This window comes from Pristiophorus japonicus, chromosome 6 (assembly GCF_044704955.1).
Source record: "Pristiophorus japonicus isolate sPriJap1 chromosome 6, sPriJap1.hap1, whole genome shotgun sequence".
Classification (NCBI taxonomy): Eukaryota; Metazoa; Chordata; class Chondrichthyes; family Pristiophoridae; genus Pristiophorus; species Pristiophorus japonicus.
This window is the reverse complement of record NC_091982.1, coordinates 32699037-32724075: the sequence shown is the minus strand read 5'-3', so window position 1 is coordinate 32724075 and position 25039 is coordinate 32699037. Positions and strand designations below refer to the sequence as shown.

The 25039-nt window shown below is 43.7% G+C and overlaps 1 protein-coding gene across 1 annotated transcript in view; it reads right to left on the bottom strand.

The window, feature by feature from the left end:
• Nucleotides 1-1520: 1520 nt before the first annotated feature.
• LOC139265605 (gap junction alpha-3 protein-like) overlaps nucleotides 1521-25039 on the bottom strand; it is a 52708-nt gene continuing 29189 nt past the window's right edge. Inside the window, exon 2 of the mRNA XM_070882728.1 lies at nucleotides 1521-2816. Coding sequence (XP_070738829.1) covers nucleotides 1747-2799 — 1053 coding nt within the window. The 5' untranslated portion in view covers nucleotides 2800-2816 and the 3' untranslated portion in view covers nucleotides 1521-1746. The remainder of the gene's footprint in view (nucleotides 2817-25039) is intronic.

Sequence of the window (25039 nt, the reverse complement as noted above, 5' to 3'; positions counted from 1 at the left end):
CTTGCAAAATCAACCCTGGTGGGTATTGGGGATGCCAGTTTTTTAATTTGATGAGTTGTGCTGTCTACCACTCTGCCAGATGGCCATATCCTTTTAATGTTATAATCTCACTTAGAATCCATAAACGGCCAAGTTGCGTGGACACAAGTTAAAATAAATTAATAAAAGACAGGCAGAAGCTCTTTACACAACAGGTGTGTGGAATAAATTACAAGGGAAGACCTTGTTACGCAGACCATGTACATAGGACAACTGGTCCAGATTTTGAGGTAAAAATAATGGTGAGGCTATTAGCACTTACTGTTGTGAAAGTGTAAATCGGACAGCAACTTCCATCGACCTCACATGCACAGTTAAACGCGGAAATCAGGAAGTTGCTGTCCAAGTTGCCCTGCTCCTCTAGAAGATTCGCTACAACTCGCCGAGAGACTCCGAATTGAAAGGCATGGAACGGCGTGATGTTGCGGTAATTACGTGATAGACACTAAACTCACCGGAAAAGTGAGGGTTTGTCCATTGCCGTGTAAATACATTTTTAACAGTCTGATAAGTCTTAATTTCTGCCAAACAACCTCTCTGGCACTGAAAGTTAACTTTTATAAGTGTGGAGTTTAATTATTGTTGGAGATATTTTTTTAAATAAAAATATATTTTTTAACTTATTCTTTCTGTCTCTCATCTCCCTCCCTCAATCCCATCTTTCTTTCCTTCTCTCTTTTGTTTTCTGTACATAAATTAACTTTTCTAACTGACACTTCTGCATGGCTCATAAACAATTCTTCAATCTCATTGGTTAAGGAGGTACACCGTTACTTGCCTTGTTTACACACGTCCCCTGTAGAGGATGCCGTGCTAAAATAGCTTTCTAATCATCACAAATTCCAGTGCAAAATCCCAGAGAGTCTGTAGGGACAAGTAAGTGCAATGAATTGCTGGTTCATTCACCACTGAAGAGCACAATCCAGCCCAATATGATTAGATTTTGAAGAGAGAAGCAATCTAAGGATGAGAAGTTGGGCAGGTAGGGTTGAATTATCAGAAAGGGATGCTTTATTAGGTCAAATGGTCTTTTCTGTTCTTGACCATTTCCATGGTTTATGCATCAAACAGGAACAATCTTCATTAGAAAAGTTTTTGGCAAATCATTTTGCTTGTCTATCAACGCATGATATGATCATGGAAATCATGCCAAAACGTGGCAGTGCATTGTGATTTTATTATAACAAAAAGTGACATGCCAGTTTTGCTTGTCCAAACAGAAAATAAGTTTGGTTTCCCAAGCACTTTTTCATGAAGACAATAACCCTATAAACCTTCCAGGATTCATAAGGAATTTTAAATAATTTCTAAAGCTTAGTACTTTAAACTCTGATATATATATATATGGGCTCAAAATTCTGGTTATAAAATGGGAGAACACCTGATTTTCCACTTGTAAAATCATGAGAACATGAGGCTTTGAAACATGGGATTTCTGAAAACAAAATTGCATTGAGAAATTTTGCTTTTTGTCATAGACTCTATAGAATTTTTTGACATCGGAGGCAAATGACTAACAATACAAATCAAATATAACTGAAAACGTCTTCTGACATAAAAGCAATTTTTTAATCAACTTTTTCATGTTCAATCTGTCGTTTTGACAGTTTTTCTCACTGGTAGTTAGATTCAATCCTTTGGGGATTTTTTAACGTTCAAGTGGAATGATTTTTTGGTATGGGGCTTGTCACCTCAGCAACCAGAGGCTTAGATTGCCAAATCGTCTGATCTGGTCCGGTTACTCTGTTTGCTCGTTTCACTATTCCTCCTCTTGTCAATCGCGGAAATGTGGCTGTTGGCTAGTGCGCTTTTCTCTTCCCCCTGTTTGTCATCCATCACGGCAAAGTTGCCTCTGTTTTGCTTAGTTGCCACATTGCCGTTGTAAGAAAGGCTCACAGAGTCCGTTTCTGCCAGTGGGGCGTCGCTGAAGCCCGACTCCACCTTGTAGAGCTGTGGCCCACTGTCGTTGGCGAAGTACTGGTAACTGGGGGCATTGGGCAGGATGCCATTCTGCATACAGGTGGCCGCTGAGGCTTGGTTGTCCTTGATTCTCTTTTTACATTTCTTGAGTGCCAGATGACAGACTTCGATTAGGTTCAAAAGTAGTGACAGGCAAGCCGTAGCCAGCATGAATATAATGAAGATAGTCTTCTCAGTCGGGCGGGAGATGTAACAGTCGACGGTGTTGGGACAAGGCACGTAGCTACACTTGTAAAGAGGCTTCAGCTCAAAGCCGTAGAGATAGTACTGGCCCAATATGAAGCCAACTTCAAAGAGGGTTTTAAAAACGATATTAAACAAATAAGTGCGGAGAAGGACGCCTTGCATTCTAACTTTACCGTGTTCGTCTAGGGTGCGGCTGTTGATGTTCTTGGCATTCTGCATCAAGGCCTCCTTGTCTCCGAGTGGGTACCTGCTCAGCTTCTCTTTCTCCTTCTGCTTCTGTTTCTCCTCCATCCGCACCAGGTGGAAGATGTGGCCCAGGTAGACCAGTGTGGGGGTGGACACGAACACGATCTGCAGAACCCAGAAGCGGATGTGGGAGATGGGGAAGATCCTGTCGTAGCAGACATTCTGACAGCCGGGCTGCTTGGTGTCGCAGGTGAAGAAGGACTGTTCGTCTCCCCAGACTTTCTCGGTGGCCGTCCCCAGCACCAGGATACGGAAAATGAACAGGCACGTTAGCCACACCTTCCCCACCACGGTGGAGTGCTCCTGGGCACTTTCCAGCAGATTTCCCAACAAGCTCCAGTCTCCCATTCTTTCCTGCTTTTAGCCTAACGGGGAGGTGGGGGGAGAAGAAGAGAAAAACAGTCAGTATGTTTGGTATTCCATCTCAATTTTGTTAGATCACATTGCTTTGTATAGTACCCCCATATTGGTCAACCCTCCCCCATCTTCTCCAACTCGAGAGAAAAATGAAATCCCCTGGACAATACAAAACTTGTGATGAAAAATCACTGACGTGAAACGTTAACTCTGTTTCTCTCTCGACAGATGCTGCCTGACCTGCTGAATGTTTCCAGTATTTTCTGTTTTTAATTCTAAAGCGGCTTTACTTGTAATAATCGTACAATGAACAAAAGTAAAATTCAGTCTCCAACTTAAAAAAAAATCAAGCTACTGCAGCGCACACACAAGCGTCCTGATACTGTTTTACCTTCTTGTCAGAAAAGCTGAACAACAAGGTTGTGGGCATAAAAGGACACTAACAGGGGGGAGAGGGGGCAGAAAGGTTGAAGGGAATTTTTAGGATGCGTTTTGTTAAGTATGAAAGAACTCTACAAGACTGAGTACTGTGAGCTAAAACTGATGTGACCTTACTCTCTCTAATACAACTCCAGAGTGCCTAAGCAGCATGGCAGACAACCTTTTATACTCCCTTGCACGAGGTGTGTAGGTGACCCTTGGGCCTCCAACAGTTGCGCCCTCTGGTGGCAAGTCTTACACAGTTACAATGTTTACATACATAACACGTTTGAAAGCAGAGAGGTAGTAAAAGTGGAGATGGTTAGGAAGAGAGTTTGAAAAAAAAATGGCATCGTGACTGAAAGAAGGATGGTGATGTGGGAACAGTGTCCGAGTGAGGAATAGGAGGCAGAGGATGCGCGGCGATGTCCGGTTGGAGGAGATCACTAAGGTAGGGTGGTATGAGCCTGGCCAAATTCACGGGCAGCTGCACAATTATTCTTATTTCTTTCTCGATTCATGGATGTCCTTAAAGTAAATCTGATGAATTAGGGCTGATGTCCCAAGGGCAGAAGTGTTCAAGTGTTTGGTCTCCTCCAGCAACTTATATCCACATTGTGCAGCCTCGCAGGCTGAATATAAAGTTTAAATCTATGTCCCTTGCATTTGCATACAGCTCAAGATGTTGATGCTATCAAATCTTGGTGTTCTGAGTTAGGATTTATCCACTAATGAGGAACAGTGCAGGGAACAGATATTTTCAAATATAAACAGTTGACCTCCGCTAGAACCAGAAAAAGTTAGAGATGTAATGGGTTTTAAGCAAGTGCAGAGGTAGGGAAAGGGGGGAGAGGAGGAAAGAACAAAAGGGAAGGTCTGTGATAGGGTGGAAGGTAGGCGAGATTAAATGATAAAAGGGATGACTGTGCGAGGCAAAAGGTGGCGTGAATGGGACAAGTAATGAAATGAAGATGGGTGTAAATGGGAATATCAAACATCAGCAACAGCTGCTGCTGAAAAAATGTGGGCAGAGGTTATGATCTGAAATTGTTGAACTTAGTGTTGAGTCCAGAAGGCTGTAAAGTGCCTAATAGAAACATGAGGTGCTGTTCCTCGAACTTCATTGGCACAGTGTAGGAGGGGGAGGACAGAGGTCAGAAAGGGAGTGGGGCGGAGAATTAAAATGACAGGCGACTGGAAGCTCGGGATCACTCTTGCGGACTGAACGCTGGTGTTCCGCAAAGTGGTCACTCAATCTGCATTTGGTTTCTCCATTGTAGAGGAGACTGCATTGTGAGCAGTAAATACAGTATACTAAATTGAAAGTACAAGTAAATCGCTGTTTCACCTGGAAGGAGTGTTTGGGGCCCTAGATGGTGGGAAGGGAGGAGGAAAAAGGGCAGGTGTTACATTTCCTTCGCTTGCATGAGAAAGTGCCGTGGGAAGGGGAATAAGTGTTGGGGGGTGATAAAGGAGTGGACCAGGGTGTTGTGGAGGAAGCCGGGAGGGGGAGATGTGTTTGGTGGTGTGATCACATTAGAGGTGTCGGAGTATGATCCGTTGAATGTGGAGATTGGTGGGGTGGAAGGTGAGGACAAGGGGAACCCTATTGTGGTTCTGGGAGGGAGGGGAAGGGTCGAGAGCAGAAGTGCGGGAAATGGAATGGACACGGTCGAGGGCCATGTCAACCATGGTGGAGGGGAATCCTTGGTTGAGGAAACAGACTTATCGGCAACGCTGTATGGAAGGTGGCATCATTGGAACAGATGTAGTGGAGATGGAGAGACTGGGAGAATGGAAGAGTCTCCTTTCAGGAAGTGAGGTGGCAGAAAGTGTAGTCAAGATAGCTGCAGGAGTCAGTGGGCTTATCGTGGATATTGGTTGATAGGCAATCCCCAGGAATGGAGACACAGGGAAGGGAAGAGTCGGAGATGGACCATGTAAAGGCAAGGGAAGGATGGAAATTGGAAGTAAAGTTGATTACAATTTCCAGTTCAGGGCGAGAGCAGGAAGCAGCACCGATACAATCATTAATGTACCGGAAATAGAGTTGAGGGAGGGAGCTGAGTAGGACTGGAACAAAGAATGTTCCAAATATTCTACAAAAGGTCAAGCATAGCTTGAACCCATATGGGTTCCCACAGCAACACCTTTTAGTTGGAGAAAGTGAGTGGAGTTAAAGGAGAAGTTGTTCAATGTGACAACACATTCAGCTCGAAGGAGGAGGGTGGTGGTGGATGGGGACTTGTGAGGTCTCTGTTCAAGGAACCAACAGAGAGCCCAAAGGCCATCCTGGTGGGGAATGGAGCTGTCGGGAGATTGGACGTCCATGGTGAAAAGCAGATGGTTAGTGTTAAGAACGGAAGAACTCCACAAGACTGAGTACTGTGAGTGAAAACCGATGTGACCTTAGTCTCTTTAATACAACTCCAGAGTGCCTAAGCAGCATGGCAGACAACCTTTTATACTCCCTTGCACGAGGTGTGCAGGTGACCCTTGGGCCTCCAACAGTTGCGCCCTCTGATGGCAAGTCTTACAATGTTTACATACATAACAGGGCCAGGAAACTGGAAACTGTTAAAGTGGAAGAGGATGTCGGAAGAGTCGCGGATGTAGGTAGAAAGAGACTGGACAAGGGAGAAAAAATAGTGTCAACATAGTAAGAAATCAGTTTCGTGAGGCATGAACAGGTTCAAAGGATGGGTCTACCAGGGTGTAGATTTGTGGATCTTGGGAAGGAGGTAGAAGTGGGCTGTGTGGGGTTTGGGGATTGTGGAGGGAAGATCTCCAGAGGAGATGAGGTCAGTGACAGTCTTGGAAAGCCAACTTTCTGACAGGAGGAGCTGTCAGAAAGTTGGCTTTCAGCCTCTGCAAGGTAGAGTTTGGTTCGCCAAACAACAAGAGCGCCACCCTTGTCAGCAAGTTTAATGGCAATGTTAGGGTTGGTTCTGAGAGAACCGAGTGCTGCAGGTTTAGAGGGAGGTAGGATAGAGTGAGTGAGGAGAACAAATAAATTGAGATGGCCCATGTCATGCCAGCAGTTCCCAATGAAAAGATCTGGAGAGGGTGAGAGGCCAGAGGGAGGAGTTCAGGTCGAGCAAGAGTTATGAAGATAGGAGAAAGGTTGCGCTGTGCAGCGGGGGGGCAGCGGGATAGACTCCTGGCCAAAGAAGTGGACACGGAGGCAAAGGCAATGGGAGAAGAGCTCTGCGTCAGGCTGGGCTCAAATTTCATTGAGGTGGGGGCGTAAGGGAATGAAGCTGAGGCCTTTGCTGAGGACTGATCGCTCAGGGTCAGAGAGGAGAGGGATAGTGAAAACATGGCAAAGGAAAAGATTGAAAGAAGGAATGGGGGTCAGAGGAAACTGAAGGGGAAGGTGGTGTTCTGGAGGGGTGTTCATATCCAAGACTTGTTGAAGCTTGCGATCCTTGACACCTGAAAGGAATTTTTTTTTTGTTAAAGCGAAGGATGAAATGGAATTGCGGACTAGGACAGCTTGGCGAGAGTGAGTGAGTTGATGCTGCTGAAGGGAGAGGTCGAGAGCGCGCATTTGGTGACACATGGCATTGAGCGTGGATCGAACGATGCGGCAAGAAGTGGTTTAAGGAACGCTGAACATCTTGGAGGTGTCATGAATGGTGGAATTTCAATTGGAATCCACATGGAATAAGTCAGAGCCAGCGACAGCTGCTGAGGAAAGAGGTGTGGCTGTGAAAGTGAGTTTGGTAGATACTTGATCAAATGTTCAGGTTCATGAAATTCAAATAGGACAACCAGTAAGTAAAAGTTATAAGCATAAATAAAATGGAGTCACTGGCTTTGTGGGGCAGATTGCTACTGCTCAAAAGGTCATAAATGGTACATAAGTTGTAATTTAGATAGTCCTGCCCGAGGGCAAGGCAGATATCCCCAGGATAGGTCTTATGGGCTAGAAATTCATGTGGTTAGCGCCAAACAGTGCCACGCGATGGTGCTAAAATGCCGATCAGAACGTTACCGCTAGCTGATGGCGGTTGCAGTGCCGCACGCAATATCCCTCTTGCCAGTAGTGCTGCTGGTAAACTCGACCGCCAGGGACATCGCAGTCACTGAAATCATGACGTCAGTGAGTGTGCAATGCTCACTTGACGCCCGATCTCCCAACTTGTTTTGGCCATTGAACTTAATGGCTGGAGAAAGCAACAACACATTGAGGTGGCGTGCAGCAGCAGGAAACCAGATCCAGCAATGCTATTCAAAGGGATCTTCACCAATCACTCGAACCTTACAGGTATTTGAAGTTTGAGTAGCTGTGTGCTACTTCCTGCTACTGGAAGAGTTATCTTCATTCATTTCAAGTTTCTTTAGTATCAGGGAATGTTGTGGCAAGTACAAAACCCCATAATTCTGAAAAGCTCCAACCGATCAGACTTGCTAAAAGTCATGGGGGCTGTAATTGCAGTGGACCTCGCCCTCCAGGGTCTACAGTGGAGGGAGCGGAGGCAGTGAGACAATCGGCCTTCAGATGGGCTGTCTGTGACCGGCTCATTGGACTCCAATTTGCATGAATGAAACCCCAGATTCCCGTAGCTCACCACATCCCCCATCATGCCATATCACAGGGTTCTCCTGGGTGTAAAGGTGAAATGAGAGCGACCACAAAATATTCCAAACACAATTAATAACTATCTATAAACATATCGCGAGAATTCTAATAACTAATGACCTTTGTGTGTACCATAGTTGAATAGCTATCATTGTGTTCAAGGTGTGAGATGTGGGTGTGAATGTTGCTGGGTCGAGATTGTTGAAGGGTGTGTGAGCTCAATAAACAACTTCCTGCACTGGGGCTGGGACCTGGGGACCACAGTGCTACCTGTGATGTGGTGTGGTACCTCCCTCTACATAGTTCAACAGACTTGTGGTGAGGATCTCCTGCCTTCTCTCCATTGCTAAAAACAATGCCTCCGAGCTTTATCGGACAACCTTCATGCTCTCTCCCTGGAGCGGCGATCTGCCATGAGGATCTGTTAGTAACTGATCCTTCTCCTTGTCCTCCTTAGGATTATTGAGGCAGCTGTACACTCAACAATGCAGAGAATGAGATGTACACTCAACAATGCAGAGAATGAGATCCTGCAGCGTCAATGGACCTCCCCTTTTAAGAAGGGAAAAAAGTCTCTGGCAATCATGACTTGCAATTAGACTGCAAATTGGTCCAGCTTTTCAATGTAATGCCAATGAGATTGGGTTTTTAGACAAGAATCATGACTGCAATCATTTTATTGAGGAGTGGGGATGAATTGTGTGTGCAGCCTAGATGATTTTCAACTGGTGCTACTTAACCATTTTTAGCCTAAACACTGTCCATTTCTTGGCTATAATGAATTTCTAGTCCATTTGTTTCTAAGATAGGATGAAAGCCATGTCTGTGCTTAGCTTACCTCATTCTGTGATTCCACTTAGGACTGAAATGGTTGGATTTATTCAATGGACAGAATAAACAATTTGAAAATTTTCTAAATGAATAAATAATTTTTAAAAACTTAAAAGACTCTTTTTAAAAAAAAAAACATGGAAAAAGATGTAAAAGGAATAGTTTCCTAGTCCATTTTGGACTGTACTTGTTTCTGGGCATTTTCTGTAACACCCACACACATTCCACAAAATAGGCACGAGGTGAATTGGTGCCCTGTATTCTATTTAACATTGTGATTTACATACTTTTCTTCTATATTATTACATGGTAGAGAGGAAAATTTAAGGTGTGCATATGTTTATAATTGCACACATCTAAGGCCTCTGTCAGTGTATGTGTAAATCCAGGCAAATTTGGAAAGGCGTACTGGGTAACACATACCTAAGCAATTTTTCAAATTCATTTTTTTTGTTGAAAAGTACCCTTCACTGCGGCATTTTTAAAAACAACTATGTAAAATCGCAGAATTTAGAAATTTAAAGGACAAAAGGTCATGCAAATCATGGAGCTGCACTCACAGAACTGGTGGAGGCAAACATAGGATAGCAGCAAGATACAGCCTCTGGTGTGGAGAGATAACAGACCTTACCCAAACCAGATGACAGCAAAATTCATTTCAGTGACAATCGGAGAAAGCCATCTTAAATGATTCGGAACAGAGACACAGCAATTAGGTAAAGTAGGCTGAAAACATTCATTTGTGACCTTTGTGCCAATGTTTGGTTATTTTCATATTTTTGGTTGTCATATTAAAGCTGACATAAAGAAAAAACACGCCCGTATTACTTTGAATTATTAGAAACATAGAAACATAGAAAATAGGTGCAGGAGTAGGCCATTCAGTCCTTCTAGCCTGCACCGCCATTCAATGAGTTCATGGCTGAACATGCAACTTCAGTACCCCATTCCTGCTTTCTCGCCATACCCCTTGATCCCCCTAGTAGTAAGGACTTCATCTAACTCCTTTTTGAATATATTTAGTGAATTGGCCTCAACAACTTTCTGTGGTAGAGAATTCCACAGGTTCACCACTCTCTAGCTGAAGAAGTTTCTCCTCATCTTGGTCCTAAATGGCTTACCCCTTATCCTTAGACTGTGACCCCTGGTACTGGACTATTATTCTTAGACATGAGGGATCTCTATTTTGCTTTTGTGATGTGATTACAATTCACTGGTAATTACTGAAGAAAACAGTTCTATGAGAAACAGATGCTGCTGAAACCTGCCAGCCTGGTACTCCGTGCAAGAGAACCTCAAAAAGCTTTGTTATGTATGTAAACATTATAACTGTGTAAGACTTGCCACTAGAGGGCGCACCTGTTGGAAGCCCAAGGGTCACCTGCACACTTCATGCAAGCGAGTATAAAAGGTTGTCTGTCATGCTGCTTTGGCACTCTGGAGTTTTATTAAAGAGACTAAGGTCACATCAGTTTAAGCTTACAGCACTCAGTCTTGTGGAGTTCTTCTAAACGTAACAACCTTGATCTTCAGTGCTAGGATCAGCATGGTGGAATCACTTCAAACCCCCACAGAACATGGACACACGTTCACAACAGAATTCTTAACACACTGAGCTTATCATCCCAAGTGTGCTGTCATGAAGATGCATGGGCGAGCACAGGCTCTTCTCTCACAGAAGAGAAGGTAAATTACAAGGAGTCATTCCACTGAGTTGTTCTTATAAATGTCCCGGCAATTGATTTCCGAACAACATTAACAGATACCTCGGGGCAGATCACACAACTGCCCTCAAATATGTGACACAAGGAGATGCAAGACAGGTAAAACCAAAACAAGCATTGTGAAAGAAGAGAAGTTTTGCCCTTTCAAATGCAATTAAAATAAGAGTATGCATAGCTTCTTAGATGGTTCAGCAAATTTATCGTGTGTAGCTGAGCATAGGGACCAGGAAGGTCTCAATTTCCATTTTCATCTGTGGTGAGTTAGCCAATCTCAGCCAAATGGCAGTAATGTAGTTACAATTGATCTGTGTCTCCGAATGAAAGATGAGGAAATCATCCAGTGTTCTGCTCCTGATTGCTCTCCAATGACTCCTTCTAGGAATGCAGCTGTGTGGATCTCCAGTGAGAATAGGATTGAGTTTGGCTCTGATCCCATTCCTCTTGCTACAGTCAAATAGTTTGGCACCCCTCCCTGTGAAGGTGCATTTATGAATAATGGCTACTTGGAGGACAACTAGAACCCATCGAATGCTAACCCAGCAATAAGAGAATGGGAAGGGAGAAAATATGCACGTCCACCCTGTGCTTTGCTCCAAACACCATTGCCTGATTTACGTATAGCATTGATGCGAGGGCAAGACTGCTTTGTGCCAACATAGATAGTGTAAATACACCAGAAAAGGCATTTTTTTAAAACCCCACAGAAATAATAAAAGTAGATAGCTTTAAAAATCGTAAAGTTTGTAAATTTCTTCTAATGCAACAAAGCTGAATTCAAATCCTAACCTGAATTTGGAATCAAGCTCAGATTTGTATTGGAGAATGAGCTTCAAACTGTCTTCTGTGTTATCTGGAGGAATGTGAAAGGTTCGTAAGAACATAAGAAATAGGAGCAGGAGTAGGCCATTTGGCCCCCTCGCGCTTGCTGCACCATTCAATAAGATAATGGCTGATCTGATATTGGGCTCAGCTCCACTTCCCTACCCGCTCCCCATAATCCTTCACTCCCTTATTGCTCAAAAATCTGTTTATCTCCATAATCTATATGTGTGTGTGTATATACATATTCAATGAGCCAGCCTCCACAGTTCTCCAGGGCAGAGAATTCAACAGATTTACAATCCACTGAGAGAAGAAATTCTTCCTCATCTCAGTTTTAAATGGGCGGCCCTTTATTCTGAAACTATGCCCCCAGTTTTAGATTCCCCCATGAGGGGAAACATCCTCTCTGCATCCACCTTGTCGAGCCCCCTCATTATCTTATATGTTTCAATAAGATCACCTCTCATTCTTCTAAACTCCAATTAGTATAGGCCCAACCTACTCAACCGTTCTTCATTAGTCAACCCCTTCATCTCAGGAATCAACCTAGTGAACCTTCTCTGAACAGCCTCCAATGCAAGTATATCACTCCTTAAATATGGAGACCAAGATTGTACGCAGTACTCTAGGTGTGGCCTCACCAATACCCTGTAGCATGACTTCTCTGCTTTTATACTCTCTTCCCCCTTGCAATAAAGGCCAACATTCCATTTGCCTTCCTGATTACTTGCTGTACCTACATACTAGCTTTTTGTGTTTCATGCACAAGGACCCCCCAGATCCTTCTATACTGCAGCACTTTGCAATTTTTCTCCATTTAAATAAGAATTTGCTTTTTTATTTTTCCTGCCAAAGTGGATGACGTCACACTTTCCCACATTATACGCCATCTGCCAAATGTTTGCCCACTCACTTAGCCTGTCTATATCTCTCTGCAGATTTTTTGTGTCCTCCTCACAAATTGCTTTTCCACCTTTGTACAAGCAGCAACTTGGCTACATTACATTCAGTCCCTTCATCCAAGTCATTAATATAGATTGTAAATAATTAAGGCCCCAGCACTGATCCTTGCGGCACCCCACTAGTTACTGTTTGCCAACCGGAAAATGACCCATTTATCCCGACTCTCTGCTTTCTGTTAGTTAGCCAATCTGCTATCCATGCTAATATATTACCCTCAATCCCTTGAGCTTTTATCTTGTGCAGTAACTTTTTATGTGGCACCTTATTGAATGCCTTCTGGAAATCCAAATACACCACATCCACTGGTTCTCCCAGTTCCATATCACTCGGGCAAACTTTTTGATGGTTGATTAAGGAATGGTGTTTTAAGGTTCTATAGATATATTAACAAACTGGATCCACATGACTCCTCAAGCAAAAAATGTTTACTGCCTTGCTATCCTAACCAAGCAAGCCCATCAGTTGGACAGAGTTATCTGTAGTTAGGACTATCCTCCCAAAAGAAGATATCTATGGACAATACCCTCCATTCTTTCTCTTCAAGTTAGAAGTGTCTTTGTGTTTGACCACCTTATCCTCCATACCAAGCACAGACGCTGTGAATAGGGTTGGCTAATTTATGGGCAGAATATAGAAATAAATAAAATATTTAAAACAAATGGGCTTATTTAGTCAGTGACAGGTGAAAAGATAAAAATTCGAAAGCTCTTCTTTGGTCAGATAGATGAAAACAGAACAGCCCACCAACACTGGGAAGGGAGTATTACCATCTCATTTTAATGAACAGATGACTGTCTAAATAGATAATGCTAACGGAAAGAATAATAAATTACATTTACATTTATAGATAAACAGAACACCATGGGCTAGAATCTCCACTTTTGTTCTTGTCACCAAAAAATGGGAATTATTTCCGGCGTGGGCATTAAAAAAGGGTTTTCAGATCATCGGCTTCTCGGCCATTCTCAAAACACCTAGTTTACATTTTTGAAAATGGGCGTTACCGCGAGCGATATCAAATGGGCGGTAGCATTAAATTTTTTTGACTTTCTGCCATAAAGTGTTGCCGTCCTTAACAACGGCACGGCAACGCTCGATTCTTGTGATTCAGGAGGTCAAGGGTCATCGTGACATGCGCAGAAGAGGAGACAGAGTGAGAGGGAGCTCAGAGGCACTGAAAGCGTGTGTGGCTGTAGTGTGTGCTTGTCTCGCTGTTGTGGGAGGAACGACGGAGATTCACCAGTAGCAAAAAGCTTACTAAGCACCAAGAACATAGTTGGCACGGAGATTTTGTCCAACAAATAACATATAACATGGAAGTGATGGAGGAGGCCCTGGAGCTGGTAGCCGGGAACACTGGTGGCAGAGGGCTCCCAGTGGTCCCGGAGCGCTACACTGCACCCCAAGGTGCTGCACCCCCATTGCCAACCACACATGAGAGCCAGCAGCAACATCTTGCTTCTGGCTCAGAGCACGTTCCCACCTCGGGACCCTCCTCTCCCGTATCCGTCCAAGCAGTGCCTCGGCTGTCATCGCCCCCCCCGCCCCTGCAATGAAGCATCGCCTGACGACCTCCTCGGCCAGGCGGCTTGGAGTCAGGAGGGGAAGGGGTAGAGGTGGGGAGGAGAAGCGGAGCGGGGGGAGTTTGAAAGGGTTGGTTTGTACAGAAATACTGATGATTTCAGATTATTGTTCGGTTTAAATGTGTTTTATTTAACAAAACCTTGTAGCGCATTGGCTCAGATAGCTGCACCATTACAGACTGGTGATTCCTTTACAACAAAGGGTATAATCACACTTAACTTCAATAACTTAAACTTTAACTGTCACCAAGGTGATGCCCACCATTGATGTATGACCTACACATCCAGCAGTGTAAATAACACCAATAACACCAATGTTCTTTCAGGCAAAGCGATCATTGATGAACTGATGCAAGGCTTTTGCAGCTATCATGCCACATGGGCCCTTTCATGCGGTCTACAAGGGGGGCGGGGGCATGGCTTCAGTGTCAGCCTGATTGTCTGGGCCGATGTCGGCGTCCGCCTCCTCATCCTCCTCTTCCTCTCTCTGTGAGGTGGACTGTCAGACTCATCAAGCAATTCTTGTCCCCTCCTGCTAGCCAAGTTGTATAGCATGGAGCACACCACCACGAATTGAGCTACCTGCTCAGGGTGGTATTGAAGCTCGCCTCCTGAGTGGTCTAGGCATCTAATGCGCTGCTTCAGCACTCCAATGGTTTTCTCCACGATGTTGCAAGTTTTTCTGAGGCTCTCGTATCGCCTCTCGGCCTTGGTGTGCGTGCCACGCAGGGGTGGTTATCAGCCAGGTGGTGAAGCCATATCCTTTGTCCCCAAGCATCCAGCATTGACCTTGTGGCTCAATGTTAAACAAGTCAGATACAGTGCTCTCATGCAGGATGTGAGCATCATGGATGCTGCCCGGAAATTGAGCATTCACTGCCAGTATAATTTGCTGGTGGTCGACAACCAGTTGGACATTCAGGGAGTGGAATCCTTTGTGGTTCCTGAAAACCTCTGCATCCTGAAAAGGTGCCCGCATCACGATGTGCGTACAGTCTATTGCTCCCTGCACCTTGGGGAAGTTTGCAATTTTAGAGAATCCTAGAGCCCTCTCACTCTGTGCCTCTCTGGTCATAGGGAAGCTGATCAAGTCCCTCCTGCATGCGTACAGGGCTTCAGTGACCTGTCTAATGCAGCAATGTGTGGCATGCTGAGAAAGTTCGCAAATGTCGCCAGCTGTGGCCTGAAAAGAACCCGAGGCGTAGAACGACAGTGCCGCGGTGACTTTGACCTCGATGGACAGTGCAGTACTGATGGTGCTGGCAGGCTGCAGATCTGTCCTTATCAGCTGGCATACATCAGTGATAACCTGTTTGTGGAAGCACAGTCTCTGAAGGCAGGTGGTGTTGGGCAAGTCGAGGTAAGAATGCTTCTCCTTGTACTAGCAGGGGGTGTAACATCTGGTTCTCCTCATCTGTCTGTCACGTCTTACATTGGGCAGATAATACAGTGGAGCATTCCTTCAGTGATGTTGAGTCTGCTGCATGTATTTGGTCACCAAGAGAGTGTGAGAAAGGACAGACCCCATTGCAGTAGCTCTCTGTTTTCCACCGATTGGTCACAAACAAGGAATGTCCCGATGAAGACACCTCTTCAATTCCAATCGGTCACAGTGTGGTCAAGGTGTTTTTATGGATGTTCACATCAACTCCAACGACCTGCCGAGTACATCCGACCTCCGCCGAGGTTGAAGCACAGTAGCCTTTTAAAGGACGTGACATGTGATCTACAACATGGCGTCCATAACACTGTGATTCGTTCCGGTTAGTTCCACTTTTTGGGCGAGTGATATTGTGGGCAATATGTATGCGAGTTGGTGAAATTGACGATGGGCAATCTCCATGGCTGCTAGTTTGGGTAAATATGCAATTTACGGCAAAAAAAAGTGCGCGGGCGTTAATATTGAATCTCGGCGTTAATTCGGTGTGGTAAGTAACGCTGGGCCATATTATGGGCGTTGCAATCGCCCATTCTGCTGATTCCACCCAAAAAAAGTGGGCGGGCGGTAATATTTTTTATAGGCGTTAAGCATGTGGGGAAAGTAAGCACATGGCGATATGTTTCCGAAAAATGTCCACCAGTTTCCATTCTGTGCCAAAATGGGTGATATATGGGCGTTATACGTCATTTCAGCGGTAAAATGGGCGTTAAGTGGGTGTTTAGCATGCAAAAAAAGTAGAGGTTCTAGCCCCAGGCGTTCAGCTCATAAAGCAGTGAAAAGTAGGATTGTGTCCAACTGAAAAATTGTAACTATATGACAATCTTAAAGACCCTTGGAAATGTAGTTGTGAATATTGTAGAGCTTGCATTTTTACTAAAATACACATTATAGAAATGTAAATTGTTAAGATGTGTGCCTGATATATTGAAGCAAAGGTGCAATATTACTGCATGGTGCAAGACCTGTACCAGTGCTAAATGGTTGTGGTTTTGGAAAAAAAACTGAGTTAGAAATACATGAACTTGTATAAAACAATTAACTTTTATTGCCTTTGAGAAAGAGGTTTTATCAACCAGACATAAAAAAAATCCAAAAAGGTCATCGAAAGTACAGATGAATGTACTTGCTGAATGAGGTAGCAATGTAAATGTGAAATTCTTTGCTCACTCTATTGAATGCCATTCATGGTATGGTGGAATACGAATTTACTCTGTGGTCCCCAAGTTCCTGATCGTAACTGTGTCACTGTGGGAGGTACTGAGCAGAGGTCAATCAGTGAGAGTCATTATCAGGGTGACTTCATGTACTCCTAGTGACTGAGGGCTCAACTGTTCTTCTCTATGCAACAACTGATTCAACCACTAATGGTGGAGGCCATGGATAGCTTGCCCGTGTGCCTTCTCAGTTACTAAGTAAATAAAAGTTGGGTTGAAACGTGTTACAGAGCTCTAAACCCATTCTAGATGTTCAGGTAAACCAAAAGAGAGAAAAAGCCCAAAGCATTTATGAAGATATCTGATTTTCCAGATTTCCTTATAACACTTCACAATTCAACTGTAGCTCTCTGTGTGACTAATTCCAACCCATCTGTAATTCTCCATGTCACACATTCCAACCTAAATGTTAATCCCTGTATAATTCCCTCCAATCATTCTTTATGTAATTCACTCCAACCCATGTGTTATTTTCTCTGTCATTCATTCTAACCCAACTGCTATCCTTTATGAAATATATTCCAAGTCAACGATCATTTTCTGTGTAACAAACTCAAAACAATCTGTGCAACTCACTCCACCTCAACTATTTTTCCCCGTGCAACAAACTAGATCCAAATGTTATTTATATAATGCATAGTATTTAGACTGTTAATGCGTATTTGTACATGGTTACCGTGCCATAAAGTCTGCTGCTGTAGATTGGAATATTTTATGCCATGTGACTGGTTTGGGGGAAAATGACAAGTAATGATATTAAGCCTTGGATCTAAGCTGCAACATAAAAAAAAAAGGTCTGTAATGCCTTTGACTACTACTAGAAGGTCACCACTATATATTTTCAAATTATAACATATTACAAGTTTGGGCTCTTTAATTATTAGAATTTTGATTTGTTTAAAGTAGTTATGTTAATTGTAGAATTATATTTAATGGGGCATTGTCTTCATGAAACTATATTTGGTAATTTTTATTCAGGCTGTGGGAAAAGAGATGAGCCAGAAAAGGCATGTGTCATTTTGATGTTATTTATATGGCAGTGGTGGCCTATTTTGAAGTGATTTATCCCATAGTGTGTTCCTACACAAATATAAATAGATGTCACTTTTGCACTGGTTTCTTGCACTTTTCCTTAATGGTAGACACTTGCATGGGTGCTAGCCACTCTTGGATACCATGCCAAGTGACTAAACTTCAATTATGAACATAACTAATGAATGTCGGGAGGCTGTGGAGGACATCACAGCCAAAGCTGAACCTGTCTCAACACTTACACCCACATACTTTCCATCAGAGGTAACTGAAAATTGGTCAGGTGCAGGAAACCCTGCTGATTTTTCTTCTAGCTAGCCCAGGGACCCAGAGTTCAACTTTGTTGTACTTACCGATGCCCCAACCGAGATCAGCACAGACTGGGGACTGAATTTGGTCTTTACAGCTCATTATCAAACTTGCCCAGTGATACGTCCTTACTATACAGTATAAATGCACATGAGGCCCATACTTGAGAGAAGGTCACTCTGTGACCAGTAACCTTTATTAGCCAGCACAGAAGTGATGAAGGTGGGTGGAGCTTCCCCTTTTATACCTGAAAGTCCAGGTTAGGAATGTCTCCTACAAGTTCACCACCTAGTGGTCAATGTTCTCACAGTGTACGACTTAGGTCAGTTTATACATGGGTTACAATGACAGTTAAATACATGACACCCAGGCAATGATTTGGAATGCCATTAAGGATAATCCGCTATTTCTCTAAAAACAAATTTTATTTTTAGCACTGGAATTCACTTTCTGTATTTCTGCAAACCATCATTTGAACATGGATGCTAAAGGGTTAAGTAGCCATAGACCTAAAAAACACAAACGATTACTATCATCTACCTAAAATTGTTAAGGCACTAAATGCACAGGAGGGACAGTAATTGAAATACTACTCTTTAAATAAGTGTAGCAGAACATTTAGACCCATGTGCACGGATGGCAATAAATCAATTACTAACTGTTTGCATGAAAGTAATCTATTTGCAACAAAGAGCAGATTATGAGGCCAGGAATCACAAGGACCATCGTGACTCAGTCACAATGTTCCGTTTCCAGCATTCAGTCCTCTTTACCATTTAACCATCACAAGCACAGCATTCATCTCCTTTTATAACACTAGACATCTCTTCCATGAACAACTCTTTTCTTGTCATCTTCTGTGTTAGAGAGAGCACATGACACTGAAAAGGAACTGATTCACTCTATCCACTTCCAGCAATTCCGATCTGATCTCTGGTGTGAATATTGTTTCCCTATTAACTATAAGATTTATTAGACCAGATGCTTCGGGGCGCTATCAGGTTGCAAATGATTTTTCCCCTGGGCATGGCCCCCTAACAACCCCCGCTAAATTCCACGGGAGCTTAGCGGTGGCGGTAACCGGTAGCACCCCGCTCCGCTGCGTGGCGTTGACGACGTCATCACCATGCGCAAGCTACAGTGACCCATTTTTGCCCTGGAGCAAAAATTCGGAACCAACCCCTGAAGCTGTACCGGGCGCAGGTCACTCGTGGGGCACTAATTAAAGGGGAGGTGGCATGCGTGAAAAAAAAGCAGCCAATTTACTGATTGTGTCTCGTTGCATCCTTTAACACAGGGTTTGTACCGTGATCTGGCAACTCGGCATTCCACTTGAATGCTGGGCTGATTGCGCGGCACCCCACTCCCTGGTGGTCCAGGTAGGGATCCGCAGAGTTGGCAGCTTGGCCCTCCCCTTTAACGAAGGAGAGGGCCCCTTCTACACGGCAGTGCTACACATCCCAGCGCGTAGTGCTGTGACCCCCTCCCTGCACTTCCTCTCGAGGGCAGTAACCCCCATATCGTGAGTGGAGCGGGACTTCTGCACCTAGCGCACCTCGCGACTGTTACAGCCCCAAACGGGACACTGCGCACATCCCCCCCGCCCCCCTAGTGTCTTCACGTGACTCCTTTGTCCATTCACTAATGCAGCTGTTAACCCATTATTTTAAATGGCTTAGCACTTATGCTAAAATGGTAGACAGAGAGATGTATGAATGCATTCATCGACTAATTTTGGTAGTAGTAATTGCTAGATTATTAGTACAAAGCTGGATTTGCCTAACATTTTTTTAACCTCCTTATGTCTTCTTAGTAGTTGAAGAAATCAGAGGATTAGAATTTCAGAGGAACATAGGAAAAGGAGTAGACCATTCAGCCCTCGAGCCTCTTCCACCATTCAATGAGATCATGGCTGATCTACAACCTAACTCCATATATTTGCCTTTAGCCCATATCCCTTAATACCTTTGGTTAACAAAAAGCTGTCAATCTCAGATTTTAAATTAACAATTGATCTAACATCAATTGCTGATTGCAGAAGAGAGTTCCAAACTTCCACCACCCTTTGTGTGTAGAAGTGTTTCCCAATTTCACTACTGAAAGGTCTGGCTCTAATTTTTAGACTGTGCTCCCGAGTGCTAGAATCAAATAGTTTCTCTCTATCTACCCTATCTATTCCCCTTCATAGCTTGAAAACTTTGATCAGATCACCCATTAACCTTCTAAATTCTAGGGAATATAACCTAATTTGTGTAATCTCTCCTTATAACTTAACCCATGAAGTCCGGGTATCATTCTGGTAAACCTACACGGACCTCCCTCCAAAGCCAATATATCCTTCCGAAGGTGTATTGTCCAGAACTGCTCACAGTACTCCAGATGTGGTCTAACCAGGGTTTTGTTTAGCTGCAGCATAACTTCCACCCGCTTATATTCTAGTCCTCTAGATATAAAGGCCAGCATTCCATTAGCCATTTTGATTGTTTTCTGCACCTGTTCCTGACATTTTAATGATCTATGTACCTGGACCCACAAGTCTCTTTGGACCATCAATGTTTTAACCTTTCACCATTTAGAAAGTACCCTGTTCTATCCTTTTTAGGTTCAAAGTGGATGACCTCACATTTTCCTATGTTAAAATCCATTTACCACAGTTTTGCCCATTCACTTAATCTATCGCTATCCCTTTGTAATTGTATGCTTTCATAAAAGCATAATTGGCAAATTTGGAGATATAGAAACATAGAAATTTACAGCGCAAAAGGAAGCCATTTCGGCCCATCGTGTCCACGTCAGCTGACAAAGAGCTGCACAGCCCTCGGTCAGCAGCCCTGCAGGTTACATATAAACCTATGAACAATGGCAGAAAGTTAAAGAGCACCCAGCCCAACCAGTCCACCCCACAAAATTGCGACACACCTTACACTGAAACATTCTACACTTCACCCCAACTGGAGCCATGTGATCTCCTTGGAGGGGCAAAAACCAGATTAAAAACCCTGGCCAATTGGGGGGAAAAAAATCTGGGAAAATTCCTCTCTGACCCATCCAGGCGATCAAAACTAGTCCAGGAGATCACCCTGGCCGAATTTGATTCCCTGCAGTATTTACCATCGTATCTGCGCCAGTCAGCCAATATGACTTTCATGTCATCATCTAAGTCATTAATAAATACTGTGAATAGCTGAGGCCCCAACACAGATCCCTGTGGGACACCACTAGTCACCTCCTGCCAATTAGAGTACCTATTCATTATCCCTCCTCTCTGTCTCCTGCCACTCAGCCAATTTCCTAACCAGGTCAATAATTTGCCTTCAATTCCATGGGCAGCTACTTTAGTTAACAATCTCTTATGTGGGACTTTATTAAATGCCTTTTGGAAGTCCATATAAATAACATCCATACACATTCCCCTGTCCACTACTTTAGTCACCTCCTCAAAAAATTCAATCAGGTTTGTCAAGCATGACCTACCTTTCACAAATCCATGCTGGCTCTCTCTGATCAATGGAAAATTTTCAAGGTGTTCAGTCACCCTATCCTTAATTATAGATGCTAGTAATTTCCCCACAACAGATGTTAGGCTAACTGGTCTATAATTCCCTGGTTTCCTTCTCTCGCCATTTAACAGCGGAATGACATGCGCAATTTGCAATTTTCCAATCTAAAGGAAAGGTTCCTGAATCGAGAGAACTTTGGAAGATTATAGTTCGGGCATCTACAATGTGCTCACCTACTTCCTTTAAACCCTGGGATGGAAACCATATAGCCCTGGGGAATTGTCACTCTTTAGTGCCATTATTTTCTTCATTACTGTTATTTTACTTATGTTAATTTTATTGAGTCGCTGTCCCTGTTCAATATTAGTTTCCTTGTAATTTCCAGCTTGCTATCCTCTTCCTCTACTGTAAATACTAACGGAAAGTATTTAACATGTCTGCCATTTCCTTATTTTAAGAACATTAGAACATAAGAATTAGGAACAGGAGTAGGCCATCTAGCCCCTCGAGCCTGCTCCGCCATTCAATAAGATCATGGCTGATCTGGCCGTGGACTCAGCTCCACTTACCCGCCCACTCCCCATAACCCTTAATTCGCTTATTGGTTAAACATCTATCTATCTGTGACTTGAATACATTCAATGAGCTAGCCTCAACTGCTTCCTTGGGCAGAGAATTCCACAGATTCACAACCCTCTGGGAGAAGAAATTCCTTCTCAACTCAGTTTTAAATTGGCTCCTCCGTATTTTGAGGCTGTGCCCCCTAGTTCTAGTCTCCCCGACCAGTGGAAACAACCTCTCTGCCTCTATCTTGTCTATCCCTTTCATTACTTTAAATGTTTCTATACGATCATCCCTCATCCTTCTGAACTCCAACGAGTAAAGACCCAGTCTACTCAATCTATCATCATAAGGTAACCCCCTCATCTCCGGAATCAGCCTAGTGAATTGTCTCTGTACCCCCTCCAAAGCCAGTATATCCTTCCTTAAGTAAGGTGACCAAAACTGTACGCAGTACTCCAGGTGTGGCTTTACCAATACCCTATACAGTTGCAGCAGGACCTCCCTGCTTTTGTACTCCATCCCTCTCGCAATGAAGGCCAACATTCCATTCGCCTTCCTGATTACCTGCTGCACCTGCAAACTAACTTTTTGGGATTCATACACAAGGACCCCCAGGTCCCTCTGCACCTCAGCATGCTGTAATTTCTCCCCATTCAAATAATATTCACTATTACTGTTTTTTTTCCCAAGGTGGATGACCTCACACTTTCCGACATTGTATTCCATCTGCCAAACCTTAGCCCATTCGCTTAACCTATCCAAATCTCTTTGCAGCCTCTCTATGTCCTCTACACAACCCGCTTTCCCACTAATCTTAGTGTCATCTGCAAATTTTGTTACACTACACTCTGTCCCCTCTTCCAGGTCATCTATGTATATTGTAAACAGTTGTGGTCCTAGCACCGATCCCTGTGGCACACCACTAACCACCGATTTCCAATCCGAAAAGGACCCATTTATCCCGGCTCTCTGCTTTCTGTTCGCCAGCCAATTCTCTATCCATGCTAATACATTTCCTCTGACTCCGCGTACCTCTATCTTCTGCAGTAACCTTTTCATTGACAATACCACCGTTATTAGTTTTCAAGGGGCCAACGTTGCTCCTGACCATCCTCTTTTTCCTAATTGTAAAAAAGTGTGTGTTGATTTTGATATCCCTTGCAAGTTTCTTTTCATACTCTCTCTTTTTGAAGCTCTTACTATCTGTTTTGTCACCCTTTGCTGTTCTTTGTGTCTCTCCCATTCGCCAGGATCTGTGCTACTTTTTGCAGTTTTGTATGCTTTTTCTTTTAGTTTTATATTGTCTCTTAACTCTTTAGTCGTCCATGGCTGTTTTTTTGGCAAGTAGAGCTCTTGCCCCATAGTGGTATCAAGTGGTTCTGTACCAAGTTAACTTATTTTTTGAACACCTCCCATTGATCTTCTGTCATTTTACCCATTAACAGTTTTTCCCAGTTTACTTTAGACAGTCTCTGTCTCATCTCGTTGAAGTTGGCTTTACCTGAATCTAGAATCTTAGTAGCTGTTTCGTGTTTCTCATTTGGGGTAGATTGGAACAAAAGAGTTCAAAACAAAAAAGATGTGCTTTGAAATAAAACATAAAACTTGAAGCACGATTTTCTGTATCCTTGCATTTATGCAGACAATTAATTAAAAGGGTCATATTGTATTTTCTTTCAATTTGGCAAGCTCAGCTCCTGGCAAAGCGAACATTTCTATAATTATTTTTGCTCTTGTCTATGTGAAAAAGGTTGAGCTGGAGTGCTGATTTGAATCAAGAATGATGGAGGCGAGCAATTAGCCTGGAAGCAGTTCTTTGGCACCACACTGAGAAGGATTAAAGCTCACCTTGGATCTTTCCCATCTTTCTTCAATGACAGCAAAGTTGCATTGCAGATTAAGCTTCTGACAACCAAATACTTCTCATTCATGCTTCAGAGCTCCTGGGCATGTGATGGAAGGGCTACCTTTGTTCCATATGAAATAAAACTAGGACCAAGTTGTGAGATGGCTTTGTGGCAAAAAGGGGAGAGGGAAAATTGGGAAGTAGGCTGTCACTGAGCAGCCTGGAGGGGAGACAGCATCATGGTTTATCAAAGTTTTATACTTTTATCAAAGCCCACACATGAGGGCCTGGATTAAGCAGTTGGTGATGAGTAAGTGTGTTATAAAGCATTGAATTTGGAAATGTAGAACATCGAGTTGGTTAGCTTGTCACAAGCTGCCCTACATAGGTTCTTCCTGCTGAAGGCAGATGTTCATTGTATAAGGTAACTCTGAAACTTGGGATTATAGAAACTTGGCATTACCTGGAGACTTGGAGAACATGCCCTCAAACTTATAGGGCTAGAAATTATGTAGCGCCCTGATTGGGGCATTAACTTTTGAAAAGTAGAAAAAGTAGCATCAGGCGTTAATGATTCTCTCCTGCTGGGAAATTCATCTTTAGCTCTCCAAGAGGGAAGTAGAGTGCTTAATCAAGCGCTAATCACATCTCATGGGGCGCTAAAGTCCGGAAGGGTGGTGACAGCGGCAGAACGCTGAACAATTTGGAACACATTGCTAACGGCATCTGAGGCTGCTTCCCTCGCTTAAAAGGAAGTAATATGTCCTTACTACACAGTATAAATGCACACAAGGCCCATACTTGAGAGAAGATCACTCTGTGACCTGTTACCTTTATTACCAAGACCTCAAGAGGCAGACGGTGGAGCTTCCCCTTTTATACCGGAAAGTCCAGATTAGGAGTGTCTCCCACAAGTTCGCCCACTGTGGTCAGTGTTCTCAAGGTGTACAACTTAGGTCAGCTTACACATGGGTTACAATGACAGTTGAATACATGACATCACCTCCCACCCAAAGTCTTATTGGGATCACAGGTTAAGTCTCTCTGGTGGTTTATGCTCCCTTGTTGAGCGCCTGAGTTGGGGCTCCGGTTGTTGGGTGCTGGCCTGAGTGTCTGCTGCTTGCGATGCCTCAGGCCTGTCCGGACTGCCCACAGTGACTGGGCTCGCCTCCACTTGGTTCCGGTGTTCGGTCACCTGTGGTGGAGTAAACTCTAAGTCGTGTTCTTCCTCTGCTTCTTCTATGGGGTTGCTGAACCTCCTTTTAGTTTGATCCAAGTGTTTGCGGCAGATTTGTCCATTGGTAAGTTTAACGACCAAAACCTATTCCCCTCTCTGGCAATCACAGTGCCTGCAAGCCATTTGGGCCCTACAGCGTAATTAAGGACAAAAACAGGGT